Below are 24871 nucleotides of genomic sequence, written 5' to 3'. Positions count from 1 at the left end.
TTTATAGGGTAGCTAACTGCTTGTTTTTTTTTGATAATAGTCCAAAATAGAAAGAACATGGGTTTAGGATTCTGTAATAGTCTGGAGATTCTGTAATAATCAGGAAAAATAAGCAACTTTAAACTCTAAATCTGTTTTAAAGTTTGGAATTCTAGGTCTTTTTTTGTTTCATATTTGTGGTGGCATGTACCTGTGTGGGAGACTGAGTTAGGAGAATTGCTTTAATTCAGAGGTAAAAGCCAGCTTGGGCCCAGTATTAAGACCCCATCTCAAAAACTGAAACCTTTATTTTCATTTTTTAATGTTATGAATCCAGATGGGGAGGGACATTCCTCTAAATATTTTCTTTGAAAACATTGCATTTGTCCACATTTTTCATTTTTTGGTTTTGTTTTATAATACTTTTTGGGAAGGTACTAGCACTCCAAGGAAACAACCTCGGAAAAGCCCTTTGGTTCCCCGAAATTTGGAGCCTCCAGTGTTGGAGTTGTCACCTGGAGCAAAAGCCCAGCTGGAAGAACTCATGATGGTTGGAGATCTCTTGGAAGTGTCTCTGGATGAGACACAACACATATGGCGGATTTTGCAGGCCACACACCCACCCTCAGAAGACAGATTCCTACATATCGTAGAGGTACGGATTTAATGCTAACATGAATAGTGTTTTCAAAGCTAATTAAAATGTCCTAGTTCCTTAGAGGTATCACCCATATTGGCAGAGAGTTAGTACAGTAGGCATTATCCGTTTGTCTAGCTGTCCTATTTAAGCCAGAGCAGTTCTACTTTATGTTTATTGTCATGGAGGTTTAATTAATTTTCTCAGAAGGCTATTTCTGTCAAAAATAAGTAGGAGTGGGAGAATTGAACATCATTTGTTTAGAACAACTTCTGCAGTCCAGTCACTGTTGGAAGGCTCAGAGTTAGATAGGAACGTATAGTGGTTAAAAGAAATAAGGGCACAGTTAGATGCTTGTAGAACTGGGTTAGATGGAAAGGAGGAGTCCACATTTTTATATTACACTTTCTCAGCAGTTTATAATTTGTGATGTTTTGTTTTATTTTAATTTACACTTTACCTTTACTTTTTACTATACTTTTATTTTTGCCATACAGTACATTAAACCACAGGGACACACTCTTGCTAGGAAAGTGCCTACCATTGAGCTACAACCCTAGGCCCACTTTCCCCGCCTTTATTTTTAATTTTGAGACACAGTCTCACTTAGTTGCCCAGACTGGCCTCAGACTTGTGATCCGTCTTGTCTCAGCCTCTCAAGTAGTTGGATTACAGACATGAGCCACCGTTTCTAGCACTGTACTGTGTTTTTATATCCATAATCTCATTTAATGTTTACCATAATCCTGCAACAAAGGCACAGGTACAATAAAAGGGGCAATATTTCTTCTATTCCTCATATGGAGAAATTAAAGATCAAATAGGTGGGAAGTCAGGTCATATACCCAGTAAAATTAAGAGACTTTGATTCTAATTCTGGTTTCTGATTCCTGCTCCATTTTATTAGCTTTTTTATTTCCATGTAATTGAAGGTATTATGTCACCAATTGCTAATATAGACACCTCTAGCTTACTAACGTTACTACCTTACTACCGTTTGTGTTTGGTTTGGAAGACGAGGTAGCCTAATTTAGATAAAGTGTTTTGTAGTTTATAAAGTATTTTCTTCGCATCTATTATCTCGTCTAATCCTCTGTAGTTCATATAAGGAACACAAAGTATTAAGCAGTGTTGTATATCTTGTTCAAGGAATAATAGATATAAGACATTTATAATCTAACATACTTTTGAATTCTGTTGATTCTTAGGTTCCTTTGAAAGATTCTCAAGTCTCAAATCTGCAAAGAAAGTGAAATTGCAAATTTTTTTTTTTTCTCTGAAAGAATTTATCATGTTCACATTTTAACGGGGCTAGGGATTTAGCTCAGCGGCATAAGCGCCTGCCTTGCAAGCAGGCAGTTGTGGGTTTGATCCCTGGTACCAATAAAAAAGGAAAAAGACAAAAAAAAAAAAAGATTTTAAAATATTTTTTCTTAACATTTCCTTCATTCCTTCTGTTAATGGGCACACTTTTTTTTGTCATATAATGCTATTTTTTAACCCTTGCTGACGTCACTACATACCATTTATAATTAGATCATGAATACAATTTTATGTTTTCCTGACATTTTTGATGATTTCTTTTTTTTTTTTTTTTTTTTTTTTTTTTTGGTACCAGGATCAAACTCATGACCTAGCGCTTGCCCTGCTGCTGAGCTAAATCCCCTGCCCTTTTGATGATTTCTTAACCACTAAGAATTTGTTGATTTAAAACAATTTTTTTGGGGGGGACTGCTAGTTGATTGAACTGTCAGAGGCACTCTTAACACTGAACTATACCCCAGCCCTTTTTATTTTTTATTTCAGACAGTCTTACTAAATAGGCTGGCCTTAAACTTGGCAATCCTGTTCCCTCAGCCTCCTGAGAGCTGGAGTCATAGATGTGCACCACTGTGCCTGGTGCTGTAAAACTTTAGTAATGATTAATGAAAACCAGGAAAATTTTTATTTGCATAATTTAGTACAATTATCTACTTAATATATTTACCTTAAACAGGGATAAAAAAGTGTACTAGTATATGCTAATGCTGATCTCTGATAGGCTGAAAATAAGTCAGTAACTTATTTAAGATGTCATTATTTTCTATTCAGTTATCTAATGTGTTTGATTTTTGTTGTTTTTGTATTTTGTCTTCTTAATCTACTTATTAGATACCTTTAGAATGACAATTTTTTTGTGTGTGTGGCATAATGTGTATTGTACACAAGACACACCATTTTAACCCTTATTGTGTGAGCAGTTCATTTGTGTTAAGTATATTCACAGTGTTACAGAACTGTCACAATTGGTTTCTGAACTTTTTTAGTCATCCCAAACAGAAAACTCTGTACATGAACAAGTCATTATTTTTTCTTCCACCTCCTGTTAACCTCTCTTCTACTTTCTGTGTCTATAAATCTGCTTCTTCTGGGCCCTTTGTGTAAGCAGTTATCACTGTTTTAAAATGTCTTGCTTTAAAATTGTCTCTAATTTTATATTTTTGAAGGATGATAGCATGGAAGAGAAACCATTAAAAATGAAAGGAAAAGATTCTTCAGAGAAGAAACGAAAACGGAAGCTAGAAAAGGTAGAACAGCTTTTTGGAGAAGGAAAACAGAAATCCAAGGAGCTAAAAAAAATGGACAAACCCAAAAAGAAAAAATTAAAATTAAATGCAGATAAATCAAAGGAACTGAATAAACTGGCCAAGAAATTAGCAAAAGAAGAAGAAAGAAAGAAAAAGAAGGAAAAAGCTGCTGCAGCCAAAGTTGAACCTGTGAAAGAGAGTACTGAGAAGAAAAGAGAGAAAAAAGTGCTGGACATCCCCTCCAAGTATGACTGGTCAGGAGCAGAGGAGTCTGATGATGAGAATGCTGTGTGTGCAGCACAGAACTGCCAGAGGCCCTGTAAGGACAAGGTGAGTTCCATCTGTCTGTACTGGAATGTGAGAGAGGGTCAAGGAATGACAGTCGTGGAGGCACATTTGTGAATCCAGAGTTTGGATTCTAGTGCAGTATGTTTTCTACAGTTTCTATAAGCCATTTCAAATAATGAGGCTCATTGGTCAGTGTGCTTAATAAAATTGTTATATTATAAATCATATACTTAATGAACACAAAACAGGAGCATAGAAAAGCCATGATATTCCCTTCAAGCAGTGCATTTCATATGCAGTGTGCAGAACAAGTTTTATAGCAGTACTGTATTTTCCCAGTAAGATAACTCAGAATTAAATACTTTGTCAGCTACAGTGATCCCCCAAAATCCTGGGCCATAGTTAAGAGCTGCAGGAAATTACATAAAGATTGTATTGCAAAAATTGAAAGCTTTTCAGTCTTTATCTTACACACCCTGAATCTATTGTGTACTGTCCTAAATAGAATATAACTTTTCCCCCCCAAATCCTCTGTAACACATAATTTAGCTCTTTGCAGGGTTACATTAGTTAAATTAGTTAAAGACTTTCATCCCTAAAATTTAAATGTAGCAATTCTGTGGTGATCATTCCTGATGGTCAAACTTTGTGAAAAATATCAGTTCTTTAAATGCTTAGGGGATATCTGTTATTCCTATCAGGGATATTAAAAAGTTAATCATGTTAAGCCAGATGTAGTGGTGCATACTTGTAATCCCAGCACTCAGAAGCCTCAGAAAGAAACATTGCCACCAGTTTCAGGCCAGCCTGGGTTACGTAGTGAGTTCTGAACTATGTAGTGAGGCTGGTCTGAACTATGTAGTGAATCTCTGTGCCCTGCCCCAAACATTAATCGTTTTAATTTATTTTGTGTTATGTTTTTTTTTTTTTTTAATTTTTTGCAACTGGGGATCAAACTCACGACCTCATGCTTGCCAGGCAGGTGCTTATGCTACTGAGCTAAGTCCCTGGCTAATCATTTTAATTTATTTGATATTTAGAATTTAGTAACTGTTCAACTTGAAAAAAATGAACAGAATAAAACTACATCACTGTTTCTTGTATATTGTGCCCCCACTTATCTCCTCAGTCAAACACTGACATAGTTTTAGAGCTGAAGGAACCAACATGTCACTTTGTTTAGGCTTCTTATTTTACAAATGATGAAACTGGGACTCAAATCATGTGACCAAAGTCATATAGCTAACTAGTGGCAAAACCATTCAGAATCTGACTTAAGGGAAATTGAGATGTAAGTACAAAAGCACACCCCCAGGCTGGGGATTTAGCTTAGTGGCACAAGCGCCTGCCTGGCAAGCACTAGGTCGTAAGTTCAATCCCTGTTGCCAAAAATAAAGCAAGCAAGCAAGCTAAATGACACCTGTATTTTAAATTAGGCTTTATTTTTAGAAAATAGTGGTAGGGTAAAATACAGATCCCATAGTCTGTTCTTTCAGAGATAACAGCTATAAATATTTTAGCATATTTCCCTCTTCTCTTTTTCTCTAATTTGTTTTGTATTATTGTCATACTGTATTCACTTTTATATCTTATTTTATTAATTTCATGTATATTTTCCTGTACTGTGAACATTTTAAAGCATTTTAGTAGATTCATTGTGTGCATGTAAATTATTTTTATCTTTCACTTTGAATTCATCTGAATTTTTTATTACAATCTGTTGAAGGGTTTACTGTTTATCTTTGGGTACTAAAATATTAGCAGTTCAGTATTGGCAGAATCTTCTTTTTACTTAATTTTTAAACTTTTGATCAAATTTTTCCTGTTTATATCCATTATGAACCTTTTGTCTTTTTTCTCCTTTCTTTTATGAGTTAATCTTTTCGTTCTCTACTCAGCTTTTAAATGTGATTCAGTTTTTCTATAATCCCTACATTTTCTTGTAGCACATAAACATTAGAGGCTGTTTCTTTTTTCATTTGTCACAAAATTAAATATAAATTAACATATGTCTTGCTTACTCAGAGGATTAAAAGGAAATGGTAAAATAATTTCTGTGAAAAGACTTGCTAGTGGAAAATGTAGTGCAAGTGTTAAGGGATGATCATTTAAAAAAATAAGCCTTCATTATTTTTAAACAAACCCGAGACTTTGTTCCTAACATTATAGGGACATTTTAAGTACATTTTAATGGAATTAGCTGAGCATTCAGAGAAAATATCTCTTTTAAGCTGTTAAAGATACCTTGTCATTAGCTAAAATCAATGTATTGTTATATTTCCATGTTTAATTTTAAGCAAATTATTTCAGATTATGAATATTTTACCTGTCATTATTGTTTTTCACTTTTTACAGTACCCCACATTTGTTCCTGAAACTTAATTTTGTTACATAGCAGTGTATTTCTTCAAAAACTTCTGTAAAGTATTTTCAGTTTTCTCAATTTGTACTATATCTCCAAAGAAACCTAGTTAATGCACAGCATACATCCTCAGCAAAAGATGATAGAAGAATGCTTTTTGACAAATCTGTTATTTAAAATATCATGTAGCAAAACTAATTTCTAGAGTTCATTTGTTTTTAGGGAAATGTACCTTTACCATTTCTCTAACTAGTACTTATTATTGTTTTTTTCCTAAAAATATGCAGATTGAGAAGTGTTTTTATAAAAATGAGAAGAATATTACTTACATGTACCTAACATAAATTCCATGAGGTTTTTAGAAAGAGGATAGTAAGATAATGCCAGAATGATGTAAAGGGTTTCAACGAAGTCATATCTTTCATCAATTAACAAATTAAAGCCAAAATTAATTTTCAACACAATAAAGAACTATTATGAAAAAACAGTTTTAAAAATCAGAAGCTTTCTCTTCCTGCAACCTGTCCCTTTATTTATTCACACTGGTACCAAGAATAAAGCAAGTTAACTTTGAAAGAACAAATTATTTTGGGCTTATGTTTAAATAATATTTTTTAGTGTTAAGGTAAACATTCCTTGTATACATTAAAATGGACTTTTTCCTTTTTTTAGAAAGAGGGATACTAAGGACAGAATCCAGGGACTTTGCACTGAACTATATCTTCAGTCCTTTCATTTAATTTTTCTTTTTGAGATAAGGTCTCACTATGCAGTTCAGGCTGGCCTTAAACTTAATTTTATAGCCAAGGCTGACCTTGAGCTCCCAAGATCCTCCTGCTTCAGCTTCCTGAGTGCTGGGATTACAGGTCTGTGCCACATGACCAGCTTGCTTTCATTTAATTTAATTTAAGACAGTCTCTTTCTTAGTTGCTACATTGCCCAGGCTAGGCTTGAACTCAGCAGTTTTCCTGCCTCAGCCTTCTAGAGTACTAGATTATAGGCATTTGCCACCATGTACAGCTTCTCTTCTGTTTTTTTACTGTCTCGTGAGCCTTTTCCTTAGCCATTACTACTTTTATAAGAAGTTTGGCACAGTGAATTAAAAGATTTAATGTCATGTGTACTATTTGTTAGCCATTCTGATACTGAAAAACTTTTGTGAGGTTTTTGCCTTATCCAAAATATTTATATCACTGGTAGCTTTACTAGTAGTTCATAACTCCTTTCTACACAGATTCTTAAAGGCTAGATTTAGTAAAGTGTAACATATATGAGATACCTAAAATAGGGTAACCAGCTACCCCATTTTGCTTGAGCACTGAAAGTTCCACATAGTTGGAAATCTTTTTGTTTTTATGGGGTGGTGGTATTGAGTAGTGATCTCAGGACCTCCTCGCACTTGCTAGGCAGATGCTCATGCATCTGTATTCCTGACTGGAAATCTCATTCTTGAGCATACTGGCAAAGTTAGTCATTTAGTGATTAGCACATACATACTGTGTGTGTGTATCTTCTTTCCCCCAAATAAGACCTAGCTGGAAAATAATCAGATCAAGAGTGCCAGCCCCAACTGGCCTGTCTTGGCCTGACATGCCTTATACAGTAGCCACCAAGCGAGAACTGTGATAGTCAAGGACAGGTCAAGGACAGGCTGATTGGGGCTGCCAGGCAGGTGCTGTGTACTGAGCTATATCCCTTGTCCTGTGTTCATTTTCAGAACTAGCTTTTATAAAGAATATTTGTGCAAGAGACTAAATGCTAAAATAATTTTAAAAAATCTGTTGAGTTAGGTATAACCAAATGACTAGATTTTCTTTTTTCCCCAGTGCATAATATGCTCTAAAAAAACTGAACAAAATATCATATGTCAAGTATTTTTTTCTTAAATGTAAATATGAAATCATACAGCAAAACAGAAATGATAAACTTAACATTTGTTTTCTCATTTAATATAGTTCTCTTTGTCATGCTGGGGATTGAACCCGGGGCCTTGTGCATGCTGAGTGCCTGAGTGCCTACTGCTGAACTTTGTCGCCAGCCTGAATCAGTATCTATCTCTATCTTTTTATCTGCCTCTTACTTCTCTGTACTGGGAATTGATCACAGGGCCTTTTAAATATTTTATATTTTGAGACAGAGTCTCACTAAGTTGCCCGGGCTAGGCTCAAACTCAAGATCCTCCTACCTCTCCCACACAGAGTGCTGGGGCTACAGGCGTGCACCACCATGCCAGGCTTCCATGTTTCTTTCTTTCTTTCTTTCTTTTTTTTTTTTTTTTTTGTCTTTTTCCTTTTTATCGGTACCAGGGATCAAACTCACGACTGCCTGCTTGCAAGGCAGGCGCTTATGCCGCTGAGCTAAACCTCCAGCCCCTCCATGTTTCTTTTTTAAATAGACATTTTCCCTTAGATCTGAACTCAGTAACCCATTAGTGATTGAAAAGCTCATAACCAAGAAGTTTTTGTTGTTTTCTTTTTTATTGTTGCATTTTTAAGAGATTGGGTCTTGCCATATTGCCCAAATTGGCCCCAAACTCCTGGGGTCTCCTGCCTCAACCTCTAGCATAGCTGGGACCACGTACACATCACCACATCCAGCCTTTTGTGAAATTTTAATAATTATTTTTATGATTCCTAATCACTTCTCCCAAAAATAATGACTATTAGAACTTAATATACGATTAGCTAAATTCTGTTTTTGAGTTTTCAGGCTACTACATAGTCTGTTTACCCTGTGTGAGAATCTTTCAAGGATTTAATTGATGATCTAAACTTTAGTTTGCTCTGTATGGACCTTTTGAAATAGAAATGAAACCCAAATTTGATTGTAACATGGTAAAAGAAAATTTTTCCTTGCTATGTTATCAAGGTCAACTGTTTATGTAGACCCATGGGTTATATATATATTTTTTTTCTTGAAATAATGGAAGAACTAGACTTAGAAAAGCAATTCTAGTCAAAATCACAAAAGGGAAAATATTGCCTACCTTATTTAAAAGGGAATGATAGATTTAATTTTGGGAAAGTAAAGTCAGGAAGTATCAGCACTGCAAAATTAGTTTTAAGATGACATGGGGCTCTTTTGTTGGCAAATACTATACATTAGTAACTTTATTACTGATAGAGTTGTCCTATGGATTGGTATGAATGGACCCTAGATTGAATTAAGAGGGTTGGATGTAGGGCTGAAGATGTCTATTGGCACAGGGCTAGTATGATGAAACAGCATAAGTCTTGAACATAGGCAGCTCACAGAAATACAGATCATCTTTGTAATTCCCTTTACCAGCTTCAAACAGTCAAAACACTCAGCTGAAGTTCATCTTCTGTATAGTTAATAATACTTTGTAAATTATTTGCTTGCAGCACCATTATTTTGTTAGAAGTCATTATTTGCGATTTTTGTTTCTGATTCATTTGCTCCAACAGAAATAATATTTTCTTTCCTGCACAGACTTCAGAAGTAAAATACCGTGCAGTAACACAGTAAAAGTGGATTTTAAAATGGGTGTGGTAGGTAGCATGTGCCTATAATTTCATTACTCTGACAGGAGGATTGCAAGTGTGGGACCAGCCTAGGCAACTTAATGATTAGGGAGCTCCTCTCTCAAAATGAAAAATGGGCCAAAGGAAGTGCAAAGAGAGATCTATCAAAAAAAAAAACAAATGAAAGGGCCGGGGGTGTAGCTCAGTGGTACAGGCGCCTGCCAAGCAAGTGCCAGGTCATGAGTTCGATCCCTGGTACCAAAAAAACCGAAACCAAACAAAACAGGAATTTAGAAAGGAATTGGTAAGTGTGCTGAATTTACAGGAAGCAGAATCACTCTGGTCTGCCTGGCAAGCATCAGGTCATGAGGTCATTCAATTCCCAGTAACAAAATAAAAAAAGAAGAGAAAAGAAGAAAGAAAGAGAAAGAAAAAAGGATCACTCTGAGGCAACTCCTTAATCCCAACTACTTGTTAAGATGAGGCAGGAGGATTTCAAATTCATGGTCAATCTGTGCAATTTAAGGAGACTCCATCTTAAAATTATACAACAAATCAAAACCACACTTGGGAGTGATTAGGAATGTCAGCTTCTGGCTTATATTTCCAAATACTTTGAGTACATAGATTTGGAATGATTCCCAGGTATATTTTCAACAAGAACATGGGGGTAGGTAATTTTGGTGCAGGTGGTCTACAAGATTTGAAAAGAAGTTTCACAGGCAGGGAAATTGAACCTCACCACAGAGAAGTTAAGTAACTTGCCAGAAACGATAGACACTAGAGCTCCATGATCTGTACACTATTAACACTATCTCTTGAGATCTATAGTTCTAGAGTAGGAATATTAAAAACAAAAATATTGTATAGATTGTTTTTCCCATCCTTTACAAGCCTAAAGCTATTGACATAATTACGATTTCAATAATTTTTATGGGACATAAAAACAACTCCTTTGAAGATAATACATAATATGTAACTACTGTTAATCTTCTATTATGTTGATTTGAAATTTTGAATCATTGTTCTTACTCTTTTTTTGTTTCAAAATTTAAAAAAATAGCATGAAAACTGGTTTTGAAAATCAGTCTTTCCCCAAATGAAACTCATTTACCTAACCAAAACCTCCTTGTTCTTTCTCATAAGCTGTGCTGAAATGCTTCTGTGATATTTTGTATTCCTTACTTTGCTCTGTTATCATGTTGGGCACCGAGTTAAAGTGGTTTTCTCTGTTGCCAATGAAATGATCAACTTTTATATTGGAGAGAAGAAGAGTAACTTCTCATGTCTCAAAGTGCTTACCTACCATGACATTAGATATAAAAATAAACACAATCACTTTGTGAATATAAAAGTCACTTTATGATTAACAGCAAGTCCAAGTCTTAACATTACCAAACCACAGTCCTTTCTTAGACTCCTGCAATCACGGTATTCTCTGAAGGTTCAAAATTTGCTGGGCATCTCTCACTGACACCTATTGGTTACCTACGTTTTGATTTTAAACCCAGAGTGATCTATTGACCTGTGTCTTTGACTGTTATAATTGGTTAATTTGTAAGATTTGACCTCTGATATTTGCTAACTTTTTGTAGGGAGTTGTATTTGTAACGGAAGAAGAGAAGAATAAAAAATATTAGTTTAAAAAGTGGCCTATGTGACTGCTTTTCTAAAAAAGGTATTTAATGCTCTTAGTACTTTGGCTTATCTCTTTGAAATAAAGCTAATACACAGGATTGCCTTCACATTGTTGTACTCTTCCTTTCTTGATTGATAATTGCATTGTCTTAGAGCCTAGAAATTTTTAATATTAGCTAAAACTACTTGGCTGCTCTATTAGAAGTTTCTTTTTTGTCAAATTTTCCCCAAACATGTTTCTGCCTCTCAAGAAACCCCCGGTATTTATGAGGTAATGGAGTACCTACCTAAGAGGCCTAATTTTGTGGACACACTATGGTGGAATATAATTTTGGGGTATTAACTTCTCAGCTTCTTTCTTTGGAAAATAACCCCATAAGAAGTCATTGTCTGTCTCTGGACATCCCAGTTGTTTGCTATCATTTAAGCAAAGAAAGCTCTTTGGTTTGCTTTTACTCTAGGTTAAAATGTTATATAACCTAACATTACCCAATCTTGTCTTCTACAGGTAGACTGGGTGCAATGTGATGGTGGCTGTGATGAGTGGTTTCATCAAGTTTGTGTGGGTGTATCTCCAGAAATGGCTGAAAACGAAGATTACATCTGTGTAAGCTGTGCAAAGAAGCAGGGGCCAGATAGCCCAAGTCACGCGCCACCTTCTTCCTTCCTAATGAGCTACAAACTGCCAATGGAGGATCTTAAAGAAACCAGTTAGCAGATGCTTGGTTAGTTTGGGACATGGAGGGAATGGACCATTTGAAACCTTAGTTATACAGTAGAGTGGTTGAGATCCACTCAGAATGTTGCTTCCAAAGATGAACAGCCTTCAAAGAAAGTCCGCTTAGTGCTAGCTTCCCCTTTGCATGGACTGTGTGAGCTATGTTCTCTATCAGCACATCTATGCAGAGGATGTCCTCTTTGGTACAACAGCCAGTATTTCAACTCATGTCCCTTGAGTATAATTTACTGGATTAAGGCCAGACACTTGATAGAGCTCAGAGCTGGCTGGTTGGCATTAATACATGGGTGTGCTAGCAGAGCATGTAGGATGTGGCTTAAGGCCAGCTGATGTTAGAGGCTTATAACTTAGCACTACCATCTGATGGTACTGATTGCTTGAATCTCCTTAGTTGGGACAGTTGGAGAGGAGTCAGAGTACAACTTTCCTACCACTATTACCTGGTATTTAATGTTCCATCAGTACAGCTAAAAGGAACAGATCAGTTATTCTTAGAAGTAATGAGAGAGTAGTCCAGTCTGTAGACCTCAGCTGCTTATGCTTATTTATACCAACAAGAAAATCCCAAATAAGAGAACCTTGCACCATCTGAGTGGATTACCTTATTTTCTAAGCAGAAGGATGACTATACTGGATGCTGGGAAGAAGAATTTTTCTTATTTCAAGGCAAAAGCCTTCTTTTTTTTTTTTGCCTTTGAGAAGTTTGACTGTCTTGGGTGTACATTTTAGAGAAGAACAGGTACATCAATCCAAACTTCTTAAAAAAGAAAAGAAAAGTAAATTAAAAGCAAGAAAAAGAAGACCAGAATGTCTTTCTGAGCCACAGCTTGCATGCTTTTTGGGAGACCTTCATTCGCAAATATTCCAGGTACCATCTGGCTTTAGGCATGGCCATGAGCAAGACTAGCATCAGCTTCTTGCCTTGCGGTTCTGACCCGATGTTTGCAGTTCCCAACATGGCAACGTCTGAACATGACTCACAGCAAATGCTATTGAATAATACCTTGACTTCATCAGAGAATGTGGGGTTGTAGTACCTCTGCGTGATAAAGCTGTTTTAGTAAATCCATTTTTAAAAAGGAAAAAAAAAGAACTTGTTTTTACTTTTTTCTAAATGTCTGACTACTGACTATTCAATAAATAGATTATTTTTTTTAATATACATATATGAATATATAAATATATATATATATATAAATATATAAAATATTTACTGTTACCAGCAGCATATGACAAGAGTTTCAACATCAAAAATCCATTTGGGAGGTTGCTTTTTCTTTTGTGCTTTAATAAGGATGTCCCATTCCTTCTTTGTAGTACAAGGAGTTAGCATTCCCTTCTTCATCCATTTTGGTTTTGTTAGAATAGATAATTGTATTTGTGTTTGTGTGTTGGGACTTGTCCCTGTCTGTTGGGAACCTTGGTCTTAATTCTAGTTTGTACTGGCTGTTGTTTCTTTTGTATGTGAATGTTCGAAACCACGGTGCTGTCCTTTTCCCTCCTGTTAGGTAAGCTATGTAAACTGTTACTGGAAGGAGACTATTTTCTTTTAAAGGACAAAAGATAAGTTTCACTAAAAATAGTGTTTTGTCTCACTATACTGTGTCCTTTATTTTGGTTTACAAATCTGTGATTTGACTTAAATGTGTTAGCTGTCCTTTTTTTTTTCTGAAAGGGGAGATTGGCATGGACCTAGAACAGTTTGTCATCTCCTCTTTCTTTTCTGTCCCAGTCTTTTTAAAAGAAATGTCTTCTAGTAAATAGAAGTGAAATGTACTGTCCAGTTACAGTGTGAGTTGGCATGAGATCTAACTCAAAAGGCATCTTCTTAAAGAAAAAGAGGTTTCATATAAGATCCAATTTCTGTAAATTTTTCTCTGGTTCACTGCCTACTGTGTGTGTTCATTCTTCTTTTAATACTGTATAACATTTGAATGTTTTGACCTGTTAAGGGATTTGTAAGTGTTGCTGTGTGGTGTCTTCTGATTTCATCTCAAGTGTATGACTTAAAACTTCAGTGGACATTATGAGGAAACTAGTTTTCATTTTGCTGAACTACATACATACAGATTATCACTTAAGAATTTTGCCCGAGTAATATTACAGAAGAAAGCACAATTTTTTTTACCATTTGGTCTTTATAAATGTCTTTAAATATTTATGGGTTAAAAATTCAAAAATAAGTGATGGGTATACAGAATACATTTAAAAATTTAATTTTCCATTCCCAGTCACCAGGGGACAGTTACAATGATGCTGAGAAAAGTTGGTATCTTGAAGTGTACAGTGGGTGGATAGGTGGTTGTTTGGGGAGTAATTTGTATACTTGCTATGGTTTGTGATTAGCTATGGTTTGTGATTAGAGGAGACCTGGAAAACAAGACAGTCATCTTTTGATATTTTGAAACTTACAGTATTTCATTTAATTGATAATAGGATATTTTCTATAGTTACTTGGAGGATTTAGTCTGTCGTGACTACAGGTTGAAAAGAACAGAAGAAAGAAATTAGTCCTGCCCTCTCTAAAAGAAATCTGCAGTTTTGGAATTAATGAAATAAGATTAATCTAAAGAAATATTGGTGTTCTAATGTAAAGCATTGATTTTACTTTAAGAAAGTACATTTGCAACCAAGTTTACTCTTCTCTTCTGTTAATATTTTATAAAAAACTTAATTTAAAAGATTTCTCTACATTCCAATTTCCTCAGAGTTGAATTCTTCATCATTCATATTTTAATCTGTGTTTAATTCTTTCAGAGTATTTCTCATTACTGTCATAAATATTTTAACAAATTAATAGAAAAGTAAAAAAATGAAAAGATTTAATAATTCCTCAGAGGATCAGAATTATACAAATCTCTAAGTTTAGAAGTGCAAGCATAGTATCAGTAGTTAGCTTTCCTCCTGGGAAGAGGGGACATTTTCCTCTCACACATGCTTGTTTCACTTCTGACAATTACTGCAAACAGCCATGTTGAAATGTAGACCCTGGGCTCCCTTTCTAAGCTGCTCCAAACCAGCTTTGCCTGCATAACTCAGAATTGTGCTTTAGTAAACTTATGAATTATTGCATGTCATACTTTGAATAATTGAGAAGATAAACATTTAATCTGATTGCCCAAGAGTAATCAAAAACATGCTAAATGCTAATAGATCTGTAAGGTTAGCATGATTTTACCTGTGTTTCCCTTCTGTTCTTCTCTGCTTGTCATTTACAGATATCCAAGAAATGTCAGTTAATTTTTTTCTTAATCATTAATTTTAGATGCAGTTCAGTTCCCTCCTTGTCATTATTATAATTCTGTAGTACATTTGTGTATCAACCAGTACTTACATTTGGAGGATGAAAGGAAAGATTAAGAAAACATCTCTTGCAAAGTATGGTATCATCCACTTTAAAAGAAGAAAAGTGATATTGGAGTGGGATTTTAAAATTGTAAATTGCCCAGGATTTAGCTCAGTGGCACAAGTGCCTCCCTGGCAAGCAGTCGGTCACGAGTTCGATCCCCAGTACCAATAAAATGAAATAAAATATAATTGTAAATTGTAGAAAATTGAACTGTTGGAATCCCACATATAACCAGGTTCAGTAAGGTTTCACATCTGAATAATAGCTTCATACTTTTCATGTGTAGAAAATGGCCTTTGCTATAAGTCCTGAAGCATAATTCCCTTTGAAATCCCTCCCTCTCCTTCATTTTCCTCCTCTTCCTTCGTCCTCCTCCTCCCTTTTCCTCCTCCTTCTTTTGATTACTTTCTTCTTCTTGGCCTTCCTTGCTTCTCTTTTGACCTCATTCCTTCTTCCTCCTGCCTCCTTCCCCTTCCTCTTTTTTTCCTGATCCTCTGCTAAGTTGTATTTATAACGTAAGTGAGAAAGAACGGATGTTAGTGTATTTTTGGAATTGCATCTTTCCTTGACCTGGATTGTATCTAGTCAGTGCTATGCACCCTAATATGGGCACTAGAGAAGAATTCAATAGGTTTTTAAAGATGTATCCCTACTTGCTGTTATTTTTTTTACAGTACTTCAGTTGTCTGAACAGAAATGTCTTTTGTAAAGTCGAGACCTTCTGTTGATTATCCCCTTCCATGTTTATTGAAAATTTACCAGGGTTATTGGTGGTGCTTTATAAAAAGTATAACTTGATTTCCTAATTTTTTTTAAAGCATGTTTTATGTTTTATTTTCTGAAATAATATTAGATATAGTTACATTATATCAGAAAATTTTTAGAAGTGTGTTTACACATACATATGCATTCAGTTTTCCCATCCCCACTCCTAACCTGAGCCCCTGTCATTTACATTGGTAGCAACTTTAAATGACAATGAAGTAAATTTTGGTAATAAGTGTTGATAGTCCTGAGGAAAATTAGTTATTATATGGGAACCACTTTTAACTTGTGCCAAAGCAGTTGTAAATATTTTATTTGCTAATTATAAACTGAGTTGAAATAATTTTGCTTATTCATATGATCAGCTTATTGATGAGAATAGCTTTTTGGAAAGTATGAAGTATGAAGTAGAAATAATTTCATAAGGATTTCACTTATCCTCTTTTTATCAAGAAACCATTGATGACCAGCAAATATTTTCTCACCCTTGGTTCTTAAGAAATATCCCTTTTCAGTGGACCAGGAAAAGGGAAAACAAGGAAATGTCTTTCTTTTCCTTTGGCCTCCAAATTCTCATTAGTTCAAACTCAAGTTGCTTCAAGAAAGTAAATGGTACTTCCTCTGCCTCTCGCCTTTCCGAGGCATACTAGATTGTCCCAAGTATGATGGGGGAGGGGGCGGTGTTAGAAATCAGACTCATCACCTCACATTTACCAGGCAGGTATTATGCCACTGAGCTATATCCCCGGTTATTATCCCAAATGTATGGGATAGATCATTGCTAAAAATTTTAAGGTTCTGTGTGCATGAATTGTGATTATATATGTGTATATTGAGAGGAAGTTAGTTGGATGTAGGAGGGAAAAAGTTGGTTTTCTCTTAACTTGGAAAATATTCTTGACGGCAACAAAAATGATACTTGAAATTTCATGAGATGACAAGTCCTTTCCTTTGTAAAAATTACATGCACTCCTAGTTTACATCAAGTATGTCTTGGGCCTTTGACATTGTGGTTAATGCCAGTAAATGGAAGATCCTGAATTTCTTCATGGAAAGCTTAACCATTGACTGGAAGATCATGCAAGATGAAAGTAGAGAACAATATTAGGTGTGATTTAAAAATACAGGGAATGTTTAAAATGTTACAGGAAAAGATACATTGCTGTTAATCTCTCGCAAAGTATTTCTACTTGCTTTGAACACACTTGTCCCATTGTTCTTGTCACTTTTCAAAGTGGACTTTCTCATAATCCACTTCCATGAATGTCTTTAGTTGTGCTGTTATGGTTGCCTTGATGTTCTGAATAAACTCAAAAACATTTACCTTTCATGGCCATTTTGACTTTGGGGAAAGAAACAGAAGTCACATGTGCCAGATCAGATGACCATTGTGGGTGAAGGTACTCTGTCATGTTTTACAAGCATGCCTTTCCTATTGGTTGGCACTCAGCAGAATTCATTCTCTCTCTCTCTCTCTCTCTCTCTCTCTCTCTCTCTCTCTCTCACACACACACACACACACACACAATTTATCACACCTCAAATCACAGATTTCTAGAGCTGCTTCAAAAAATTGCAAGGAAAATGGAGTGTGTTTAAAGCAAAGGATAGTATTTTGAAGGAGATTAATGGCAGTGTGTCTTTTCACTGTAACAAATTTATTCACCATGTGTTTCTGTCACCCTCTGTACAAAAGAATACAGCCAGACACTATATGAATAAAATTTAGAGTAATCTTGGAATTTCTTGATTCTTCTCACCTGGTTACTCTTGGTTTGTTTTGTTATATTTGGTACCGAGATTGAACTGATGACCTTGTGCTTGCCAGGCAAGCACTTACACCACTGTGCTAAATCCCCGGCCCTGACCTGGTTACTCTTTAAGGCATATTTCCACTCTATTTTTGTGGAAAAAAGGATTTAGTTAATATTTCTGTATGTCATAGTCCCATGAATTTTATTAGGCAAACTTTCTGTTTTTAAAAATTTTTATTGGCACATATTTGCAGTATATGATGATTACATTCATCACGGAAATTTGGAACATGTACATATCTTAATCCATTTCTACTTCTTCCTCTCCTCTATCTCTAGACCTCCTTCCTATTTGCAAAAGATCTGCCTTGCTGTTAGTTATCTTTTCTTTTTCTCTTTATATTTGGGTTTCTCATACAAGAGAAATCACAGCCAAGACTTTTCTCTAGCCTTGTCTTTAGAGCTGTCTGTGTACCTTATCAGTGGAAAGAAAGACCTCACAAGAAGATTCAAAAATGGCTAGGTGGTTCCAGCTGGTGAACTTACACTACTAAAAATTTTTGAGTTGTAAGACATAGAGATGAAATAAGAATTTTTCTGTAGATTAAAAATCTTTTTCAAAAGGCAAGATAAGAATCTGAGAATTATTAAGCTAAAGAACACTGGATTTAGGAATCAAGTAATCTTAAGTTTTAGAAGTATCTATGGCTATGTGTCAACTGTTTGGTTCTCAGTGTCCTGCCACATGTAAGTTTATGTGAATTCAAAGAAATTTAAATCACAGCCTCTTTCCTTGATAAACTAGGACATGGATGATTTTGAAGTGCGTTTCGTCCTATCAGGTTATGCAATTGAAAGAAAGAGTAGACCATGTGAGTTAACTCTCTACCCTCAACCTCATCAGAATGTGGGTCTCTTCCCTGTCCATGTTCTGTTGCAGCCAGCAGGCCACCTGGCCACCTGCTGCCTTAGTCTTTCTGACCTTGCCCTTCCATGCTCTCTAAGGCTAAGCTTCGTTGAGACACAGAACAGCTTATGGCTGATCCTCATTTTAGGTGAGCTGGGGAGCATCCAGGGTGGAAAAACTAGACTCAATACTCATTTTAGAATTCAGTGTGACAGTTGAAGTACATAATCTTGGTCATTGCCCAGTACTTGTGTTTTGTTTGTTTTTCGTAAAACCACCTTTATTCTATAGAGTTGCAGTTGAAACACTAAGACCAGTTTAATCCACTTTGCTTTTCTTCGCTATGTGTACTGCTGCCTCGGAAGTAGAACCGTATTTGGTCATCAGTTCTTGCTCATATTGTAATACTGTTACCTGCCTTCCTTAATCTACTTGCTGTTGCTGAATGCCCTGCTAGTTCTCTGTGCTATACAGGTCTTCCCTGCTCTTTGTAAATACTTTTTCTGCTGCTTAACTTGGCTCTCTCAGCTCCTTTTATCTTCAAGAGTTACTTTAAGTGTAAAGTGCCTTGTTCTTTCTTTTTTTTTTTTTAATCTTTCTTTATACTTACTCTTGATTCTCAAGCAGCCTCCTATTTCTTTTTTGTTTGTTTGTTTGTACCAGGAATCAAACTCACAACCTTATGCTTGCTAGGCAGGCTCTTATGCCCCTCTACTAAACCCTGGCCCCAAGCCTGCTATTTCTTTAGGCACTGTTTGCCTCCAATTGGTTCATTCTGGCTTTGGTCTTGTAGCATACACTGGCCTGTCAAGTTACCTATAGTCTGCTATTTTTCATCATGCTGACTCTATGGAAATTTTGCCTGGATCAAGCAAATAGCCATCTTACTTGCTTTTGTGGGTTGTGGTGTACTACCAAGTACACACCACTGATAGGTAGCACTACAGATTGCCACAGATGGGTGGGTTCTCAAAGCAATTTAGCACCTTCGTGGATCCAGCAACTTCTTTTGTTCTTAGAGTATTTTAGACATTCTCCTCTTGTTAATATCCAAGCTTATATATCCTCCCACAATTGAAGCCTTTTAAGCCTGCTGAGCCCTTGAAGAAATTGAAACTGGAGAGCTCTAGGCTTCCTTAGTGATCTTTACTGTAAGCATCTTCATCTGTCCTATGTCAGCACTGCATATATGTGTGAATGAGCAAGAGTCAGTGAATCTGATCTTAACTTCCTAAAGATACTTTCCCATCCATCAGTTTCTGTTTTTAATGTCACCTTCGTTTAGTACATAAACATACTCAGGTCTCTTAATTCTCATGTGGGCCTGTCTCCGCTCATTTCCCGACTTCGTCTTTTATAGCCAAGCTCCACTGTTGTGCTGAGGCATTCCTCGGCTTTGTGTGACCTGACTTTAATAACCCACTGAAGTTATTCCTATTAAAGTTGGTGTGAGCCCATATTGCTCAGCCCAGTGGGCACTTTAGTTCTTACTCCACCATTCTTCAGCATCTCACATTGTTATCTATATCCCCTTTTTAAAGACTTCATTGACTTGTTAGTTAATTTTTTTTTACATATTTAAAGTGTTCTATTCAGGACTGTACCGTGGACATCCTAGTTCTCTTCCAGTTACCACTTTTATTAATATAATTCCCCAAGTCTTAATTATCTGCCCATGCTTGCTTTCTTAGATCAATTATGGCAAACATTTCCATTGTATTTGTTTTATTCACTCCAAATTCCTTGAGTCAAAAACCAAGCGTACCTCCCTTCTACACCTGTTGCCTCCCTCTTACATCAGTGCTTTTTTTTTTCCTGTTTGGGAAAATGGCTACTATGGTATCTTGGTTCATGAATGCTTTTGTTTGCAAACAATTTAGTTGTGAGCAGAAGTGTTCGACAAACTTCTGTTTTTGTTTGTGAACTCTGAATCAGGTGATAAACACAACCGTGGTTATTTTTCTCATACAAACATGAATGTGGTCGTCTTTACCACGGTTAAAAGAATTCTGTTCATGAGGTGGTAGCACTGAGGTTGTGCAAGACAAAATCTTCTACACTACTATAATATTATTTTTGCCCTCTTTTCATATACAATTAGGTGGTTTAATTTATCTTTAAATTCTTAAAGATAGTTTATCTTTCGTCTTCATCTGTGTTACCATTGTGATACAGTGGTTCAAGCTCTCATCACTTTTCACCTGAAGTTGTTTCCCCACTAGTCTTTGGTCTGGTCACTGTAGTTTATCTCAAGGGTGTGTCTGTTCCTTACTTAGTCCTATAGAATATGCCTCTATCTCTGTAAGCTCATCATCTACACATACTCAGTCACTGTTCTCCTACCATTATGATTTTCACTTTACAAATAACAAGCTTTCCCTCTGGAATGTTCTAGCTTTCTCCTTAAGATGTCAACTTAAATGCTACTTTTTTAGATGTTCTCATTCTGTCTCAATAGCCAGTTTTGTTCTTTTTGGAGAGTTTGCAATACATATTTGTAAGTTCCACGAGAGCAAGGGCCTTGTTTCCTTTATCTTTCTGTATCTAGCTGCTAGAGAAATATTATGTATATAATACTCAGACCATGAACTCTGGTTCAGGCTTTCTTTCTCTGTTATTGTCCCTTTGTGCTGTTCTTTCTGTTTAGACTGCCATACCTTCATCTGTCCTTTCACCTGTCTACCTCCTCTTCAGAATGCAGCTCTTCCCCAAACTCTTCCTTCAGGCTACAGATATTTTTTTTTTCTGTCACTCTTGACAAAATTTAGACTATGCAGTGGTTGTCATTGTATGGCTTTTGGATTGGCAGCATCAGTATCACCAGAAATACTGTTAAAAATGTAGAACTGTGGGCCCCACCTCAAACATCTTAAAACTCAGGATGAGTCTCACAACCTGTGTTTTTAGCCATCCATATGACTGTGCTGGAATCTGAGAACTACTAGAGCAGTGCCGGCCAACCATTTAGAACTTTCAATGATGAGCATCCCGCTGCAGCACAAGTACCATAGGTTCATCACCACTGCACTGTAGTCCCCACATTTACAGCTCTAGCATCTAACATTGCCTCGAAGAAAGAACGAGAGCTGTCTTTCTGTTGCCTCATCATCCTGCTTCTTTTGAGGATGTCCTTTTATTTGCCTCTCCAGCAGCCTCTCAATATTTGAGGATAACCATTATTTCCCTGTCAACTCCTGGTTTATTATCATTAATTCTTTCCCATGTGCTATATCTTTAAATCCTTTTACATTATTCATTGGGTTTCTCTGAACAAATTCCAACTTTTTGCCTTAAGTATGTAATTAGCATACCCTCAGCTTTCAAGCTATAATTCTTAGTAAGACTTGTCTTTATAAATCACCTAAGACAGGGTTTATAATGAATATAGTTGGTGTTTCATTTGTACATTTGGATGTGTTCAGTGGAAGCCAAAGGTACTTCAAAGCTGTGTATGTTCACTACCTCACGGGACCTGGCCTTAGTAATATGTAATTCAGTAAAATGGGTTTAGGTAATTGAATTGGTAGTTCTTAGAACCACCTGGGGAACTTTCCAAAAATCATAAACCATACTTGTTACTCCCTCTCCAGAAAGTTGAATCTCAAGCATCTCAGGGTATAGCCCAAACTACCAGTATTTTTTAAAACAGCTTTACATCACATAGATTTCACTAATTCTAATGTATGATTCAGTGATTTTTTAGTAAATTGTGCAACCATCACCAGGTCACACATACTTCAGAATGTTTCCATCATTCCTAGAAGAACCTTCATGCCTATCACAGCCATTCCTTGTTTCTGCATTCAGCTGTAGGTGAGCCATTCATCTATGTTGCTATAGATTTGCCTTTTCTAGACCTAAGTGTCAGGAGCTTTTTAAGCTCTCAGCTGATTTCAGTATGCATCTGAAGCTGAAAAGTCCTAAATGCATTGTGATCAATCTTGATTTTTAAGAACTATATAATATGGATGTTTCATGTATTTTCACATTTATGGCCTTACCCATGCCAGTGCATGCTTCCATTACTGGTATGATAAAACATCATTAATTTGACAATAGAACTTAATATACCATTCGGTTATTTTCCCTTTATACATTTTAGTATCATATTCAAAATTTCTTCCCATTCTCTCCTGAAGGTATTTTCAGACATCTCTAGAATGCTTTTCCCCCACTAACAGAAGAGTGCTGGAAGGTGACTCGGCACCATATTCTGCCTGAGAAAATGTAGTTTCCAGAAATGATTATTGATACTGGTCTTGACTCCATCCTTAAAGTTATTTTCCTTTTAAATATTTTTTGCATTGCTGTTTCCATACAAGATGTTTTGCTATCTTGATTATTTTTTGTGAAATAATAAGTTTTTGCTTTATAGGTGTATTATTTATAAATTTTTTTGGGAAAATGTTTCTTTAATAGTTCATGTACATTTGTTGAAAGCTATAATTACAGCACTCTTGGAGGCTGAGGCAGGAAGATCACAAGTCTGAGCCCAGCCTGGGAGACTTAGTAACTTAGTGAGATGCTGTCTCAAAATAAATAGGACCAGGAATGTAGCTTAGTGTAAAAGCTCTGTAGTCAGTCACCAATACCACCCACAAAACAAGCCTAATATAATGAAAGATTGTCTTCCACCCAAAAATGACCACTGTTAAGATTTAACTGAATTTATTTTGAGACTTCTGTGGTTATTTATATATGTATGTATACAAATATGTACATCTTTATATAAGGGAGATTATACTTTGTGCTGCTTTGTGTCTTGCTTCTTTTGCTTAATATTGAGAGCATTTGTACATAACTATAAATACTGATTTGTATTATTTTTAATGGCTATATAGTTTTGCATTATATGTAATCCTAATGATTTTTCAGAACTATGTATGTTGAAGACACTATTTCGTTATCTTACATTGCAAATTTTGGCCATCTTGTTGTCTTTCAACTTTATAGTTTTTTCTTTATAGAAGTTATTAAGTTTTATGATGTAAACTTTTTAAATTTTATAGTTCCTGGTTTTCCTGACATGCTTAGAATGACCTTCCCTACTTCAAGATAATAAAAGTACTCCATGATGTTGCTTAGTACTTTATAGTTTTATGCTTTACATTAAATCTTTGTTCTCTTTTGAATTAATTATGTGAAGAATGCCAAGTTCCTTCAGATTACTCCTCTTTCGACTGCACTTAAGTTTTTTATGACATACTTCTTTATTCTTAAAGAGTATTTGAGTGCAGGCTTGCGTTTCTGTGCATGTGTATGGATAAGTCGTTCCAGAACTTGTAACACAAACACACCTTGCATATGTGTATACATTCACTGTACTGGTGATCCATTGCTGCATAACAATATCGTCGTAAATGTAACAGCTTAAAACAGCACACCTTTATCACCTCTGTGTTTTTGTGGGTCAGGAGTCAGATAGAGCTTTGCTGGGTACTCTATCTCAGGGTCTCTAGGTTGTAGTCAGTGTGGTATTCAGTTTGGACTGGGGAGCAATTTGCTTCTGGGCTCATGTAGTTGTGGGCAGCATCTTACTCTTGTGGGCTGTTGAACTCGGCAATGGTTTTCAGTTAGCTCATGGCTAGAGGCCAGCTTTAGCTCCTTGCTTCCCAAACTGTCCCAACAAATTTACCTATTTCCTTAAAACCAGCAAGGGAGACAGCCTTTGGGAAAGATAGAAACTATAGTCTTACATAATGTAACGGTGTGTATGTAGTGATACCCCATCATCTTTACTGTAGTCTGTTGATTGGAGAAGTGTCACAGGTCCTACTTACTCAGGCTGAGAGGAATTACGATACACAAGTAGTCAGGATGAGAAAGGTGCTGCATTACCTCCTAATACTGAGAGGGGAAACTGACTTTCTCAGGCTAAAAATTCACTCTGTCCGTACCTTCTTATTTAAGATGGATTGAAAAAGGAAAGTAGATTGTTCTATGTTCATGAGACTGAAAAGCAATAACATTTTTTTCTAAAACTTTACAATACTGTTACACTTTGGAGTATTTTTAACTACCCTAAGTCTTTTCTACTCACAAAAATAGAAATCTCCAGCCTTAAGTATGTTTCTACATGGTCTGAGTCCCTTAATTCTACTGATTGTTCTAAACACATTAAATTGTTTATATCCTTTTTAGTACGATACACAAGTAGTCAGGATGAGAAAGGTGCTGCATTACCTCCTAATACTGAGAGGGGAAACTGACTTTCTCAGGCTAAAAATTCACTCTGTCCGTACCTTCTTATTTAAGATGGATTGAAAAAGGAAAGTAGATTGTTCTATGTTCATGAGACTGAAAAGCAATAACATTTTTTTCTAAAATTTTACAATACTGTTACACTTTGGAGTATTTTTAACTACCCTAAGTCTTTTCTACTCACAAAAATAGAAATCTCC

At 35.9% G+C, this 24871-nt stretch overlaps 1 protein-coding gene across 5 annotated transcripts in view; it reads left to right on the top strand.

Annotated features, from left to right (window-relative positions):
• The window catches only part of Kdm5a (lysine demethylase 5A), a 108425-nt gene extending 84868 nt beyond the window's left edge, over nt 1-23557 (top strand). For 4 of the 5 annotated variants that reach the window (XM_063258552.1, XM_063258550.1, XM_063258554.1 and 1 more), the window contains 3 exons: nt 414-634; nt 3103-3513; nt 11465-23557. In XM_063258552.1, the coding sequence (XP_063114622.1) occupies nt 414-634; nt 3103-3513; nt 11465-11671 (839 nt within the window). In that variant the 3' untranslated portion in view covers nt 11672-23557. Of the gene's footprint in view, nt 1-413; nt 635-3102; nt 3514-10913; nt 10997-11464 lie in introns of all 5 variants that reach the window. The other variant, XM_063258553.1, reaches the window with a different exon arrangement.
• The last annotated feature ends 1314 nt before the right edge of the window (nt 23558-24871 follow it).

Source organism: Cavia porcellus, unplaced genomic scaffold (genome assembly GCF_034190915.1).
Source record: "Cavia porcellus strain 051 isolate PalLab524CR breed Dunkin Hartley unplaced genomic scaffold, mCavPor4.1 scaffold_11, whole genome shotgun sequence".
Taxonomy (NCBI): Eukaryota; Metazoa; Chordata; class Mammalia; order Rodentia; family Caviidae; genus Cavia; species Cavia porcellus.
This window is presented reverse-complemented; position numbering and strand designations above follow the sequence as displayed.